This window comes from Pongo abelii, chromosome 23 (assembly GCF_028885655.2).
Source record: "Pongo abelii isolate AG06213 chromosome 23, NHGRI_mPonAbe1-v2.0_pri, whole genome shotgun sequence".
NCBI classification, from domain to species: Eukaryota; Metazoa; Chordata; class Mammalia; order Primates; family Hominidae; genus Pongo; species Pongo abelii.
Genome location: NC_085929.1, coordinates 36,402,857 through 36,416,531, shown reverse-complemented (window position 1 = coordinate 36,416,531; position 13,675 = coordinate 36,402,857). Strand labels below are relative to the sequence as shown.

Below are 13,675 nucleotides of genomic sequence, written 5' to 3'. Positions count from 1 at the left end.
CTAAGTATTTTGATTTAAGCATACAAAATTATGAACTGGGGCATGCCACAACATATACTGGTATGTTTGGGCTTTGATGATTTATAAAGGTGTTTGATATAGATAAAATAACCTTTAAAGAGAGCCTCCTGATCTAACATATTTTATGGAAATACACATATTTTATTGAAATATTTACTTGCTAAAGGGAAGGAAAGAGGGAGGGGCAACACCACTACCAACTGTCTGATCTCCAGCCAGGACCCGATGCAGGAAGAATCCTTGTTTCCTAAGTACCTCCAGGTTTCAGGTTTCAGGAATCTCTTAGCACTAGCTGTGATGAAATTAATTTATTTTTATGGAGGAGTTCTAGTCTCTCTCCATCTGAAAATTTTTTTTTTTTTTTTTGAGACAGAGTCTCGCTCTGTCCCCCAGGCTGGAGTGCAGTGGCGCGATCTCGGCTCACTGCAAGCTCTGCCTCCCGGGTTCACGCCATTCTCCTGCCTCAGCCTCCTGAGTAGCTGGGACTGCAGGCGCCCGCCACCATGCCAGGCTAATTTTTTGTATTTTTGGTAGAGACGGGGTTTCACCGTGTTAGCCAGGAGGGTCTTGATCTCCTGACCTCATGATCCTCCCGCCTCGGCCTTCCAAAGTGCTGGGATTACAGGCGTAAGCCACGGCGCCCAGCCTCAATCTGAAATTTTTAAAGTCACTGCAATGCCAAAATACTTTTACGCCATCATTTTTCTGTACAAAGCCATTACCTTGGTTTTTTTTTTTTTTTTTGACAGAGTCTCCCTCTGTCATCCAGGCTGGAGTGCAGTGGCGTGATCTCAGCTCACTGCAACCTCCGCCTCCTGGGTTCAAGTGATTCTCCTACCTCAGCTTCCTGAGTAGCATATGCCACCATGCCCAGCTAATTTTTGTATTTTTAGTAGAGATGGGGTTTCACCATTTTGGCCAGGCTGGTCTTGAACTCTCAACCTCAGGTGATCTGCCTGCCTCAGCCTCCCAAAGTGCTGGGATTACAGGTGTGCATCACTGCACCCGGCCTACCCTGGGCTTTTTAAGTAACATGTAGGCTCTATGCCTTAGAGGGTTATGATGCTAACAGAAAAAAACACTTTCAGATTAAGAAAATGGACCAAAAGAAAGAACAGTGGCAAGTTTCCTTAAGCATTATCTCTCAATCACAATGGGGGATCAACAATTCCAGTCAACAACCTACTCACACAGCTATCCTTAGAGACAATTAAGACACAGCCTATTCACACAGAAATGTACTGTTTTAAAATGAGCTTTAAACGCCAAAGGGGGAAAAGGTTCTAATGCCCACTTCAAACCCACATTAACTTCAATTCATTTAATATTTACTGAATATTGTGGCACCAGGAGACAATGCTGGATCTTGAAGATACAAAGACAATTAACCAAAAATTACAACCTATTTGGTAAACGTTATAAAGGAATGTACGAGATAAAGACAAAGCAAAGAAAGAGTGTAATTAACTGTCATAGAGGGAACTGGGACTAAGAAAGGCTTCACAGGAGAAGTTATCACCTGAACTGAATTTTGACAGATGAATAGAAGTTCCTGGGCCAAAAGAGAACACAGAGGTGTGAGGTATGGCTGAATAGCACAAAGAGGCTGCTTTTACAAGTAAAAAACGTGATAATGGGGAAAGGAGGGAAGCTGTGATCCTTGGTCCCTGCCACGTTGTCAAACAGCTTCATGTCATGCTAAACAATTTGATCTTCATCATAGAAGTAGTGAAGAAACACTGAAGGGCTTTAAGCTGATGTCTTTCCTGCTTTCTTTCCAGCAGACCTTATTCCCAAATAGTTCTAAAAATAGTCTCTGAAACACTTGGCCATCAACCAATAAACTGATAAATACAGGATGATATGAGAAAATGCAATGATATGAAACTATCATTCTCACATGCAATTTAATTATAATTTAATTCCAGCAATTCAAACACTGAAAGAACACAAAGTTAAATTGGGCAGTTCTACTAAACACTACTATCATTACTTCCACAGTAGCTGGTGGGGAATTCTTAGTTGCTGGGATTTTATAGGTGTTTCCCCACTTTCCCCTCCCCATCACGACTACTCAAATCCAAGTGGACCCTTCTGAACAGAGTGCTACATAGTATGAAAGAACAGCATTACCTCTTTCCTTAATGAATCTGGTGTGTATCTTTAGCTGATAGACAGAAAACTGATGTAACTGCTATAATCATGGCCCAAACCTACAAGCCAGAAGGGATTCAGGCCAAAACTGCTCCTAGACATAAATGCTTAACTACAAAGAAGAATGATGATAATAAGTAAAAAATGTCAACTACCAAAAAAAAAAAAAAAAAAAAAATGACAGCCACTGAGTCTTTTTTAATTGCTGAGTAAAATGAATGAACAATATATTTCAAAGAATCCCAAAATGAACCCAAAACACAGTCTGCATAGAATTACAGTCCTGAGCTGTTTTAACGTGTCATAATACACTTCTCTACGCTGGAAGTGGAGTGTAGAAAGCCACAACACTGGCAAGTAAAGAAGGAAGAAGGCATTTGCTGTAAGTACATGAATTTTCAAGCCTTTGTTCGTTTCATTTAAGGCTAATGATAGCAGAGCACTGGAAGAACCAGTTCACTGAGAGGACATTCATAACTGAAAAGGGTAAATGTACTCTTGAGAATCAAGAGCCTTCCTTTTCTTCAGTAATACATAGTCCATTATGCAAATAAACATTATACTTAACATCTACACTTATACCACCAAGGAGTCATTAGAGTAACTTCATGCTGTAATGAGAGTCTGCAGTGAGCTCAAAGTACATCTCATCATTTGACATTAAGGCCCAGGGAATTATCTCAACTGAGGCAGTTGGTAACTACTAAAGATTGCAGAATAAAAGCCTATTCAGCCTTTATACCTTTATAAAGCTTAATGATACAGCATTACCTAATGCAAAGCATTCACTGTTAACTAAACAATGGACACCTCAGCTGACAACTACACACATCATTTTAAATCAAGCATAAGACCTGCTTGCTGACCTAGTGTGTTTTTGTTGTTGTTTGTTTGTTTTTGGGATGGAGTCTTGTTCTGGTCACCCGGGCTAGAGTGCAGTGGCACAATCTCGGCTCACTGCCAGCTCCACCTCCCGGGTTCACGCCATTCTCCTGACTCAGCCTCCTGAGTAGCTGGGACTACAGGCGCCCGCCACCACGCCCGGCTAATTTTTTGTATTTTTAGTAGAAATGGGGTTTCACCATGTTAGCCAGGATGGTCTCGATCTCCTGACCTCGTGATATGCCTGCCTCAGCCTCCCAAAGTGCTGGGATTACAGGCGTGAGCCACCGCGCCCGGCCGACCTAGTGTTCCTTGAGTGCTAAATTAAGTGAGAAAAGCAGAGCACATAATGCTTTTCTCTCCCAATTCTGTATGCCTCTCCTCTCTTTGAGAGCATTAAGTTTTTTGACTTCCTTTCTCCATCTACCTTAGAGGGAGAACAGTTGCTAATCACTTACATTAACAAGAGACTCCTTGAACTTGATGTGAAGTCTGTAATTGGAAAGGGCAATGATGGCATCCTCAGCACGGCCCACAAACTCTGTGCTCTCTCCATGAAGTTCAAGGAAAGGAACCTTCGAAATGAAAGAAACCCTTCAGAGTTTTGAAGTAGTTAAAAAAAAAAAAAAAAAAAAAAAGGCTTCAAACATCAGTTGGCTAAATGGATGGTAAATCCTCTGCCAATGAAGTTGAAAACACAGCACATAAGTAGATAAAGAACCTAAAGAGGATGGGTTTATACCCACCTAATTCAAATATATCTAGTTATTCAAATTCTGAACTACTAAAGGAATGATACAGAGATCATCTTAAACAGTAGATTCTCAGGAAATAAGTCTTGCTAAAATGAGATGTTTTCCAGCTTGTATTTCTACTACATGTATGGTTTTATGTGTGTATATATATATATATATATATATATAAAATATATATAAATAAAAAATATAGTACATTACACTTAAATCTATTAACTCTGCTATACAGTTAATGCTAAATAAATATTTTACATTTAAAAGTGGCCTATAATTACCTGAAGATTCTCATCCTCCCGGATCAGCTGCTTCCTGGGAAAGATCTGATTGGCCTGGATGCACTCAAGGCTGTGCCGAGTCTCTTCATCCTGGAAAAGTCCAAAACCTTAAAATAATTTCAAAGCTTCTAATCATCCATATTTGTTTTTTCTGCCATATCTGCTAGCATAATCACAATGAAAGTACAAAGACCAAGGTGAATAGGCAGAAAAGCTCAAGGAAACAATATTGATCTTAAAAAGTTTTTCTATCCAATACATTAGTTACATCTAGTCTGAAAACACATTGATGCAAAAAAAAGTCAAAGAGGTTAGAATATTTCTATTAGGCACTAACAGGTTGTTAATACTTTTTTTTTTTTTTCTTTTTTTGAGACAGAATCTCACTCTATCGCCCAGGCAGTGGTGCACTTGTAGTGTAGTGCACAGGTAGTGCAGTGGTGTAATCTTTGCTCATTGCAACCTCTGCCTCCTGGGTTCAGGCGATTCTCCTGCCTCAGCCTCCTGAGTAGCTGGGACTACAGGTGCGCGCCACAATGCCTGGCTACTATTTTTGTAGAGACAGGGTTTTGCCATGTTGGTCAGGCTGGTCTCCAACTCCTGGCCTCAGGTGATCCGGCTGTCTCAGCCTCCCAAAGTGCTGCGATAACAGACGTGAGCCACTGTGCCCAGCCCCACGTTACTTTTAAGAGAAACCAAGATAGAATGTTTTTTTCTCTTTAAGTTACGATCTTAAATTATTTGAGAGATACATACTGAAATATTTAAAAATGAAAGGTGACATTTGAAATTTGCTTCAAAATAATTGGGGCGGGAGTAAGGAAGAAGCGGGACATAAGTGAAACAGGACTATCTATGAATTAGTAATTCATGAAATTGGGTGAGAGTTCATTATCTCTACCATTATGTCTACTCTGGTTATATGTAAAATTTTCATAATAGAAAGCTTGAAAACAAGTTTCTAAGAAAAAGTAAGCTTAAGAACTGAATTTCCCAAGTTGAAAATATATGAAAGACTATCCTTCATTTATTCTGCCTTATATTACAAAATAGATTTCTGTTAAGACAATTTCAAAAGAAGAAGCAATAAATTCTCATCTAGATGGCACGTTAATTACAATTTGTATTAAAAAGTAATCTTTTGCATTATGAATTTTTATGGTATAGGAAGACATGAGAGAAATGTCATCTATTAGAAAGCCTGACTAAATTATAATAGAATCTGTTTACACAGCACTTTTTTTTTTTTTAAGTCAGGGTTTTGCTCTGTCACCCATGTTGGAGTGCAGCAGCACAATCAGAGCTAACTGTAACCTCCAACTCCTGGGCTCAAGTGATCCTCCAGCCTCAGCCTCCCAGGTAGCTGGGCCCACAGGCGCCCACCACCACGCCAGGCTAATTTTTTTATTTTCAGTAGAGACAAGGTCTCATTATGTTGTCCAGGTTGGTCTCAAACTCCTGGGCTCAAGTGATCCTCCCACCTTAGCCTCCCAAAGTGCTGGGATTACAGGTGTGAGCCACCAAGCCCGGCCCCACACAGCAATTTTTAAAAGAGCAAAAGCCACATCATGTTCAACTGACAGCATTAAGAATTATAACCAGTGGTTACTGGTTGCTTCTGTATACACTACTTAACACAATTCCAATAATTTTGTAAGTCTTCCCCCAAAGAGTTTTTCCTCTTATCTATAAACAACACTTAAGGTTTTACTAACAGCAACCATAATCATAAAATGCTAATACTCTACACTAGCATGATTCTCAAAATGAAGTCCACAGACTCTGAGATGCTTACAGGGGCCCTGCGAGGTCAAAACCTTCCCAATATTACATTATTATTGCCTTTCTTCACTGTAGTGACATCTATACTAACAGTGCAAAAAAAAACTGGTAGGTAAAACTGCTGGTACCTTAGCACAATTGAGGCAGTGGTGCCAATTTCATAAGAATGACCTTGATAAAGCAAGGGAATATTATAAATTACATTTATTAAATCCTGATCCTTAAGTAGAAGTCTTTTTTACAGAGGAAATACAAGTAAAACACCTCTGATGCATGGTGCAGTATTACGGTGTCACAAAGTAAAGCACTTGTGCAAATGCTTCAATTAAGAGATGAACTAGCCATTTTTTCTTCATTGAATATCATTCTTAATTGGAAAAACTATGGTAATGTAGACTTGGGCATTTGGCAGGTCCTTTTTCCAAAAGACAGTATTAGGAAAAAAACAAACAGTAACAACAAAAGATAGTATTAGTTGCCAATAATAAAGCTTTTGTGCAAAAATTAGATTTTGGAAAACCTCTCATCTCCCACCATGAACTTTATAGCTTCCTAGTACTTGGGACTTTTATCTTTAAAGTGAAGGTATTACCAAGTGTGATTTAAAAAAAAAAAAACACACTATAATAAAATATGTCAACTTTTCAAGATCTGCCTCAATCAATGAACGCATTATTTTCCTAATGACCAATGCATGTTACAAAATCGTATGTGGATAAAAGATTCACTCAAAGTACAAGACAGACTAATGGTTTTAATGTAATACAACACAAAAAGTTCACTGATATGGTTTCAGATTCTACACTGCAACTAACCTTTAAAGAACCACCACTGGCCAGGCACATGGCTCATGCCTGTAATCTCAGCACATTGGGGGGCTACAGTGGGCAGATCGCTTGAGCCTAGGAGTTCAAGACCAGCCTGGGCAACATGGTGAGACCCCATCTCTACAAAAAATAGAGAAACTAGATGGGCACAGTGGCACATGCCTATAGTCCCAGATACTTAAGAGGCTGAGGTGGGAGGATCACCTGGCACCTGAGGAGGTAGAGGCTACAGTGAGCTGTGATTGCGCCACTACACTCAAGCCTGGGCAATAGAGCAAGACCTTGTGTCAAAAACAAAAAAATACATCACTTGTCAAGTTTTGGTGTGGTATTAAAGAAAAATATAAATTATCTGGGAAAACTTAAAATACTCTTCCTTTTTGTAACTACTTTCCTAACCACATATCTGCCTGAGGCTGCATTTTCTTCATATATTTCAAAGAAAACATTGTAACGGACTGAATGCCAAAGTAGATATGAGAATTCACCTGTCATCTATTAAGCCAAATATTAAAAGAGATTTGCAAAAATGTTAACGCTAAAACTATCTTTGCATGAGGAAAAAATATTTTTCATCAAAAAATGTTATTTATGCTACTATATAATTGGTTTGTTGTTACTTTTAAATGAATTTATGAGCATTTTAAAGATTTCTCAGTTTTATTTTCTAATATGGTATAAACTGACATAACCCACATAAACAAACCCTCTTGGGTGTACCTCAATAATTTAAGAATGTAAAAAGAGGTCTGGAAACCATCAGAGCTGCTTCTCTAACTATACTCTAATACTAAATACCAATTAAAGCTGCTTCACTCCAAAAGTCAGGCTTTTCCTAAAACCATTCTCCTAGTGCTAATCTATGAAAGGTGAGCCATGATTGCACCACTGCTATCCAACCTGGGCGACAGAGTGAGATCCTGTCTCCAAAAAAAGAGACCAAATGAAAGATGTGAAGAATCTTGAATTTAGGGAGATTTTTCTCATAAACCAATATGGGATAGTAAGGAAATGCTATGTAAACATGGAGGGGAGCAAAAATCTTACATAAAAGTATACTTTTAACATACCTTCTCAGCATCACATTAACTAGCTTTTTTACCTCACATAAACTCATAAGGCCTAGACTTTTATTCTCTGTAAGGTCATTTTACAGAGGTACCCATTATTAATCTTTAAGTGATTCCCTGACCTAGTTTTCTGCTGACTTTTAGCACAGAATTGAAGTAATGTAGCAGGCTTGTAAAGAACAAAAAGAAGCCATTTACCTACTCACTCTTGCTGGCACACTCACCAGGGTGCTAATCCAGACCAATATGTATCACCAAAGTAGCTACTGAAAACTGAAAATGGATGATTTTCAACATAAAACAACTGAGAATTAGGCCAGCAAGGCAAGAACATGAAGTACTTATTTTTCATAATCAAACAAATGTTCTTTTTAAAAGCTATTGTCTCAGTTCATATTACCTGTAAAGCTTCAGAACTTTTCTCCTCTTGTACACAAAAATGCATTTAATTCCCAAGGACTTAACATTAGGACTCATTGAATCTAGGGGACTGGTGATCCCATGTGGCTGAACAGTTGAATTTAGCAGTTGAATTAGCCTGAATTTATTATAGTTTCTGTGAGTTTCATAGGTGAAGAAGGCCAAACTTGAGATGGTTAATAAGGTGAGAAGTTGGAAGAAGACAAATTGGAAAATGTTGGTCTGGTAACAGTTTTGGAAACAAATGTATCCTAGGCTATACACAGTAACTTATTAGAGAGATGTATTCCATGTCATTAATTTCCTGGTACTGCTGAGGAACACTAGGCATTGTGGCATCTGGCACTTCGTAGTCTCCATCCACCTCCATAAAGTCAGTGGGGTCATCTACAAAATACTGAAAAAGGGCGAGTCACCACAGTTCCAGGCTAGTTTCTGCTATTGGCTAAATTATGCAGCTAAGAGAGGAAAGTACATGCTTCAGAGCAGAAGTCAACCGCAGAGATAATTATTTAAAGTACATGGGAAGGGCCGGGTGCGGTGGCTCATGCCTGTAATCTCAGCACTTTGGGAGGCCGAGGCAGATGGATCACCTGAGGTCAGGAGTTTGAGACCAGCCTGACCAACATGGTGAAATCCCGTCCCTACTAAAATACAAAAATTAGCTGGGTGTGGTGGCAGGCGCCTGTAATCTCAGCTACTCAGGAGGCTGAGGCAGGAGAATCGCTTGTACCCAGGAGGCGGAGGTTGCAGTGAGCCAAGATCACACCATTGCATTCCAGCCTGGACAACAAGAGCGAAACTCCATTTCAAAAAAATAAATGAAGTACATGGGAAGGAGAGACTGATGACCAATTAATCCTACTAACTGAATTCATATCTAGTGTTTGTGTTTGCAAAGTGTAGAAGTAAAAATAATTACCAGTCCTACTGTCATTTACAGTCATATTCTTAAGTCATATTCTTAAGACTGGTATTAAAAGACATTTTATCATTTCCCTTGATAAAATGCTTGGGATTATTGCCAAAAGGGTAGGGGTAAAAGAAGTCAAATGAAACAAGAATAGTCATGAATTTATGATTACTGCAGCTGAATGATGTGTATATGAGTGCACTGTACTTTTCTCTCTGCATAGGCTTGAGATTTTCCACAAAACATGAAAATATATTTTGCTAATGCTTAACCTCTCAAAGACAGACTCCAATCTTGTTTAAGAACCTTTAAGAGTATAAAAGACAAGGGAAAATGTTACCCTCAAATTAGTACAGTGGTTTACAGTTAAAAACAAAAAGAATGTTCAATGCTCCTGAATTGTCTACACAAAAACTAAGGATTAAGGACATACACTCTAAATGCTATAATACAGTATATAATTAAAATCAATGGTTCAACAACTTGCAGAATGTTATACAGCTAGTAAAATGATCATTAGGAATCCAAGGAATCAACATGGCAGAATGTTTAATTCATTAAGTGAAATAAGCAAAACAGAAACTTATTTATATCATTCTAACTATATAAAACATACATATGAGACATAAACTAATTAGAAAGGAATATAACTGACGGGGCGCAGCAGCTCATGCCTGTAATCCCAGCACTTTGGGAGACTGAGGCGGGCAGATCACCTGAGGTCAGGAGTTCGAGACCAGCCTGGCCAACATGGCGAAACCCCGTCTCTACTGAAAATACAAAAATTAGCTAAGCATGGTGGCAGGTGCCTGTAATTCCAGCTACTCAAGAGGCCAAGGCACAAGAATCACTTGAACCCAGTAGGCGGAGGTTGCAGTGAGCCGAGATCGCACCACTGCACTCCAGCCTGGGCAACAGAGCAAGACTCTGTCTCAAGAGAAAAGAAACAGGAATACAACCATGGGTTCTGGTGGTAGAGTTATAAATGAGAATTTGTAAAAACTTGTAACAATGCTACTTTATGAGAAACTAAACAAAAACAAAACATACATGGCCATGCTACTCCCCAACTAGTACACACAGAATCAACTCCCGAGCGTTGTCTAAAGCATCAGGCCAGGGATAACACCCGGAAGACTTTCTGCTAGGCACCATGGAGAGCCCAGCAGCACCAGGAAGAGAACCACACTGTTACTAGCCGTGTGGTATACAATGAAGGACAAACCCTCAATACAGAACAGAGCTGCTTTCATAAGCCCATCACTTGTTATTCATTAGCACTGGCTGAAATACTAGACAAGCACCTTTTCAATTTATTGAAAACTCTGTGGGAAAACCAATAAGATAAAATATAATCAAGAAAATAACAGGAAAAGTTCATCAATGTTCAGGTATAAAATAAATCATAAAGTTGTAATGCCCACAAAATAAGAAAAAATTGGCATGCCTTTAAGATAAGGGCAGTTACCTTTCTCTTCCTTTTAATATGACATTTCTGCACAACTAGTTTTTTGTTTTACTTTTTCTAATTTTGAAAAGCATTTTCCATACGTCCCTAATGAAGCTTGAAATTAACGTAGCCTTTTCAATTCCTTCTCTGTGCATCAGCATAAAACAGTTTGGATCTAGGAAACATCACAAGGTAGAAGAAGGACAATATTACAGAGGACCATTTCTTTTTTATGCCTTGAAGCACTGTTTACATTTCCTCAGGAATGATGAAAATGTGGCTGGCTTGTTGCTCCATCTTCTCTGCTTGAGCTGGGCCCGAAATGGCCCATAAGTCATTAAATTGTCCATTAAATTCTCTTTCTGGTTAAAGATACAGGAGGGAGTGTGCAGGGCTGCTCCACCTACTATGAGATCAAAATACTGCCTTAAAGAGACAAAACAGGGAAGGTAGGGAATTGCTTCTATAAATTCATAAAGCATATATGCTATGTGAAGTAATGCATATGTTAATTAGCTTGATTTAGCCATTCCACAAGGTATATGTATATTTCAAAACATTATGCTGTACACAATATATATAGAATTTGTCAATTTAAAAAAATTTTTAAGTAAATATGCAGATTACCATCTTACAATTTGTCTACACATAAACATACACACATACAGTTTTCACTACACGCTACTTCCTAGAAAAGGAATTAAAAACCTGGAGTCCAAGAACTGTAATGTTTTAGTCTTGATTCCATTTACTTGCTGACTGAAAAATAAGAGACAACATCTAGCTCCCAGGATTAAAGTTAACAGAAATGAAACTGCTCTGTATATTGGAGTACTCTAATTATTACTACTAAGTAAACAAGAAAAGAAAGGACACAAGAGATCTGGGAAAGAAAAAGAAATAATTTCTTACAAAAACAAAAATGGGTAAGTATGAATTTATTAGTGTTCACTTAATTGTCAGGACACAGGTTTGGTGTTTTTTTTTTTTTTTTTACTCTTATTTCCTTGTACTTACCATGACAGGAGGCCCAGATTAGGAGGAGAAATCCCCGTCCCTTCTTCAGTGTCCAACAAGGCTCTCTTCTTTCCCTTATGGTGAGGTCTTTGGCGGGGGGTGCGGGGAAGAAGAAAAAAAAAAAGGAGGAGGGGAGGCAAAATTGGCAATAGTTTTTCCCCTAATCGGCCATATCCTAATAAAGGTATTGTATATTGTATATATATAGGCCTAAGAAGCTGATCAGAGTCAGCCAAGAAAAAGTTGATTATCACCCAGCCAATTCCCACTAGTCAAATCCCAATTTGACAGTTCCTTTGTAAAACTCCTGTTAGTCTTAACCTGTTTCTGCAAAAACAGTATCAAAGGCTAACATTCCTAATGTTCATAGTAAAACAAAAAATATCATAAAACTTGGATGAATAAAGCAACAATTAAAATCAACCTACAGGCCAGGCAAGGTGGCTTATGCCTATAATCCCAGCACTTTGGGAGGCTGAGGCAGATGGCCTGAGCTCAGGAGTTCGAGACCAGCCTGGGCAACAGAGTGAAACTCTGTCTCCAAAAAAAAAAGCTGGTCATGGCAGCACATGCCTGTAGTCCCAGTTACTCAGGAGGCTGAGGTGGGAGGATCAACTGAGCCTGCAAGGTCGGGACTGTAGTATGCTGTGATTACACCACCTCACTCTAGCCTGGGCAACAGAGCAAGACCCTGTCTCAAAAAAATAAATAACGTCAACCTGCAAATGCAAAATCATTATTCTTGTAGTATTTTAGGATGTTTTTGTGGTTATCTCTAAATTCAAAATGGATCCCCCATCTGAGGAAACCAAACTGACTTATGAGCAAAACAGGAAAAATAAATTTGCCTTATTACCCAAATATTCTATGCTCTTCTAAAAACTTATAATCTGTACTAATATCTTTACCTGGTTTTATAAGAACAAAAAAGGAGGAAAGAATATCCAACTAGAAACCCAAAGATAGGCTTATACAAAGAGTAAGTAAGTTGCTCTTTTCTTTGAACAGTCTCATGCAAAACCAACATTTCTAGTTTGCTAAGCTTCTGTAACACAGGATATTTCAGGGAGTTTGGGCTTCAATGTGCAGCATAAAACTCTTTTAAGGGCAATGTAAGCAAGGGAACAAGAGAACATCAAAGCAATAGCAAGGCCCAGATTGTGCTGAGGCATTTTGAGCAGAGAAGTGGTAGGAGATGACTTAAAGAATCATTTTGGCCGGGCGCAGTGGCTAACGCCTGTAATCCCAGCATTTTGGGAAGCCAAGGCAGGCAGATCACGAGGTCAGGAGTTGGGAGACCAGCCTGGCCAACGTAGTGAAACCCCGTCTCTACTAAAAATACAAAAAATTAGCAGGGCATGGTGGTGTGTGCCTGTAGTCCCAGCTACTCAGGAGGCTAAGGCAGGAGAATAACGTGAACCTGGGAGGCGGAGGTTGCAGTGAGCCGAGATCGCGCCACTGCACATCCAGCCCAAGCAACAGTGTGAGACTCAGTCTCAAAAAAAAAAAAAGAATCATTTTGGCTGTTGGGTAGAGAATAGTCAAGACTACTCGGGGTAAGGGGCAAACGAAGACCAATTAGAAGGCGTCAATAACCGCAGCAAGAGACAATATAGCAATGAAAAGGTAGTAGAGCTAGAAGTGGTGGAATGTACTGATTCTGGATATACTTTGAAAATACTTTGAAAATACTGCCCATAGGATTTGAGTTGATGAATTAAATAGGATAGAAAAAGAGAAGTCAAGCTTTTTGTGTCAGCAACCGGAAGCAAGGATTTTCTATTTATTGATGAAGGGCATTGTAAGAAAAATTTATTCTTCTCGTGCCATGCAGAGACAGCTCCACGGACTAGGAACAAGAAATTAAAGTTCCCATTTTAGACACATTATGTTTGAGAACCTATCAGATACCCAAACAAAGATGCCAAGTAAAGTGCTAGTTAAACCAGACTGGAGATCAAGAAGACGGAGCCTAGAGATATAAACATAAATGTGGGAGACATCAGTGTGTGAATAGCATTAAAGCCAAATGCAAGAGCAAGTATAAATGGAGAGGCTAAGATGACTAAGGACAGGGGTTTTGGGTACGCCATTTTTTTAGAGGCTGGA

General features: G+C 39.0%; 1 protein-coding gene across 12 annotated transcripts in view; it reads right to left on the bottom strand.

Annotated features, from left to right (window-relative positions):
* Window positions 1-13,675, bottom strand: part of MTMR3 (myotubularin related protein 3) — a 147,081-nt gene that overhangs the window by 47,828 nt on the left and 85,578 nt on the right. For 11 of the 12 annotated variants that reach the window (XM_054542955.2, NM_001132987.2, XM_063722713.1 and 8 more), the window contains 3 exon segments: window positions 11,567-11,653; window positions 4,088-4,177; window positions 3,516-3,632 (listed from right to left, as the gene is read on the bottom strand). In XM_054542955.2, the coding sequence (XP_054398930.1) occupies window positions 3,516-3,632; window positions 4,088-4,177; window positions 11,567-11,569 (210 nt within the window). In that variant the 5' untranslated portion in view covers window positions 11,570-11,653. 12 annotated transcript variants of the gene reach the window in all.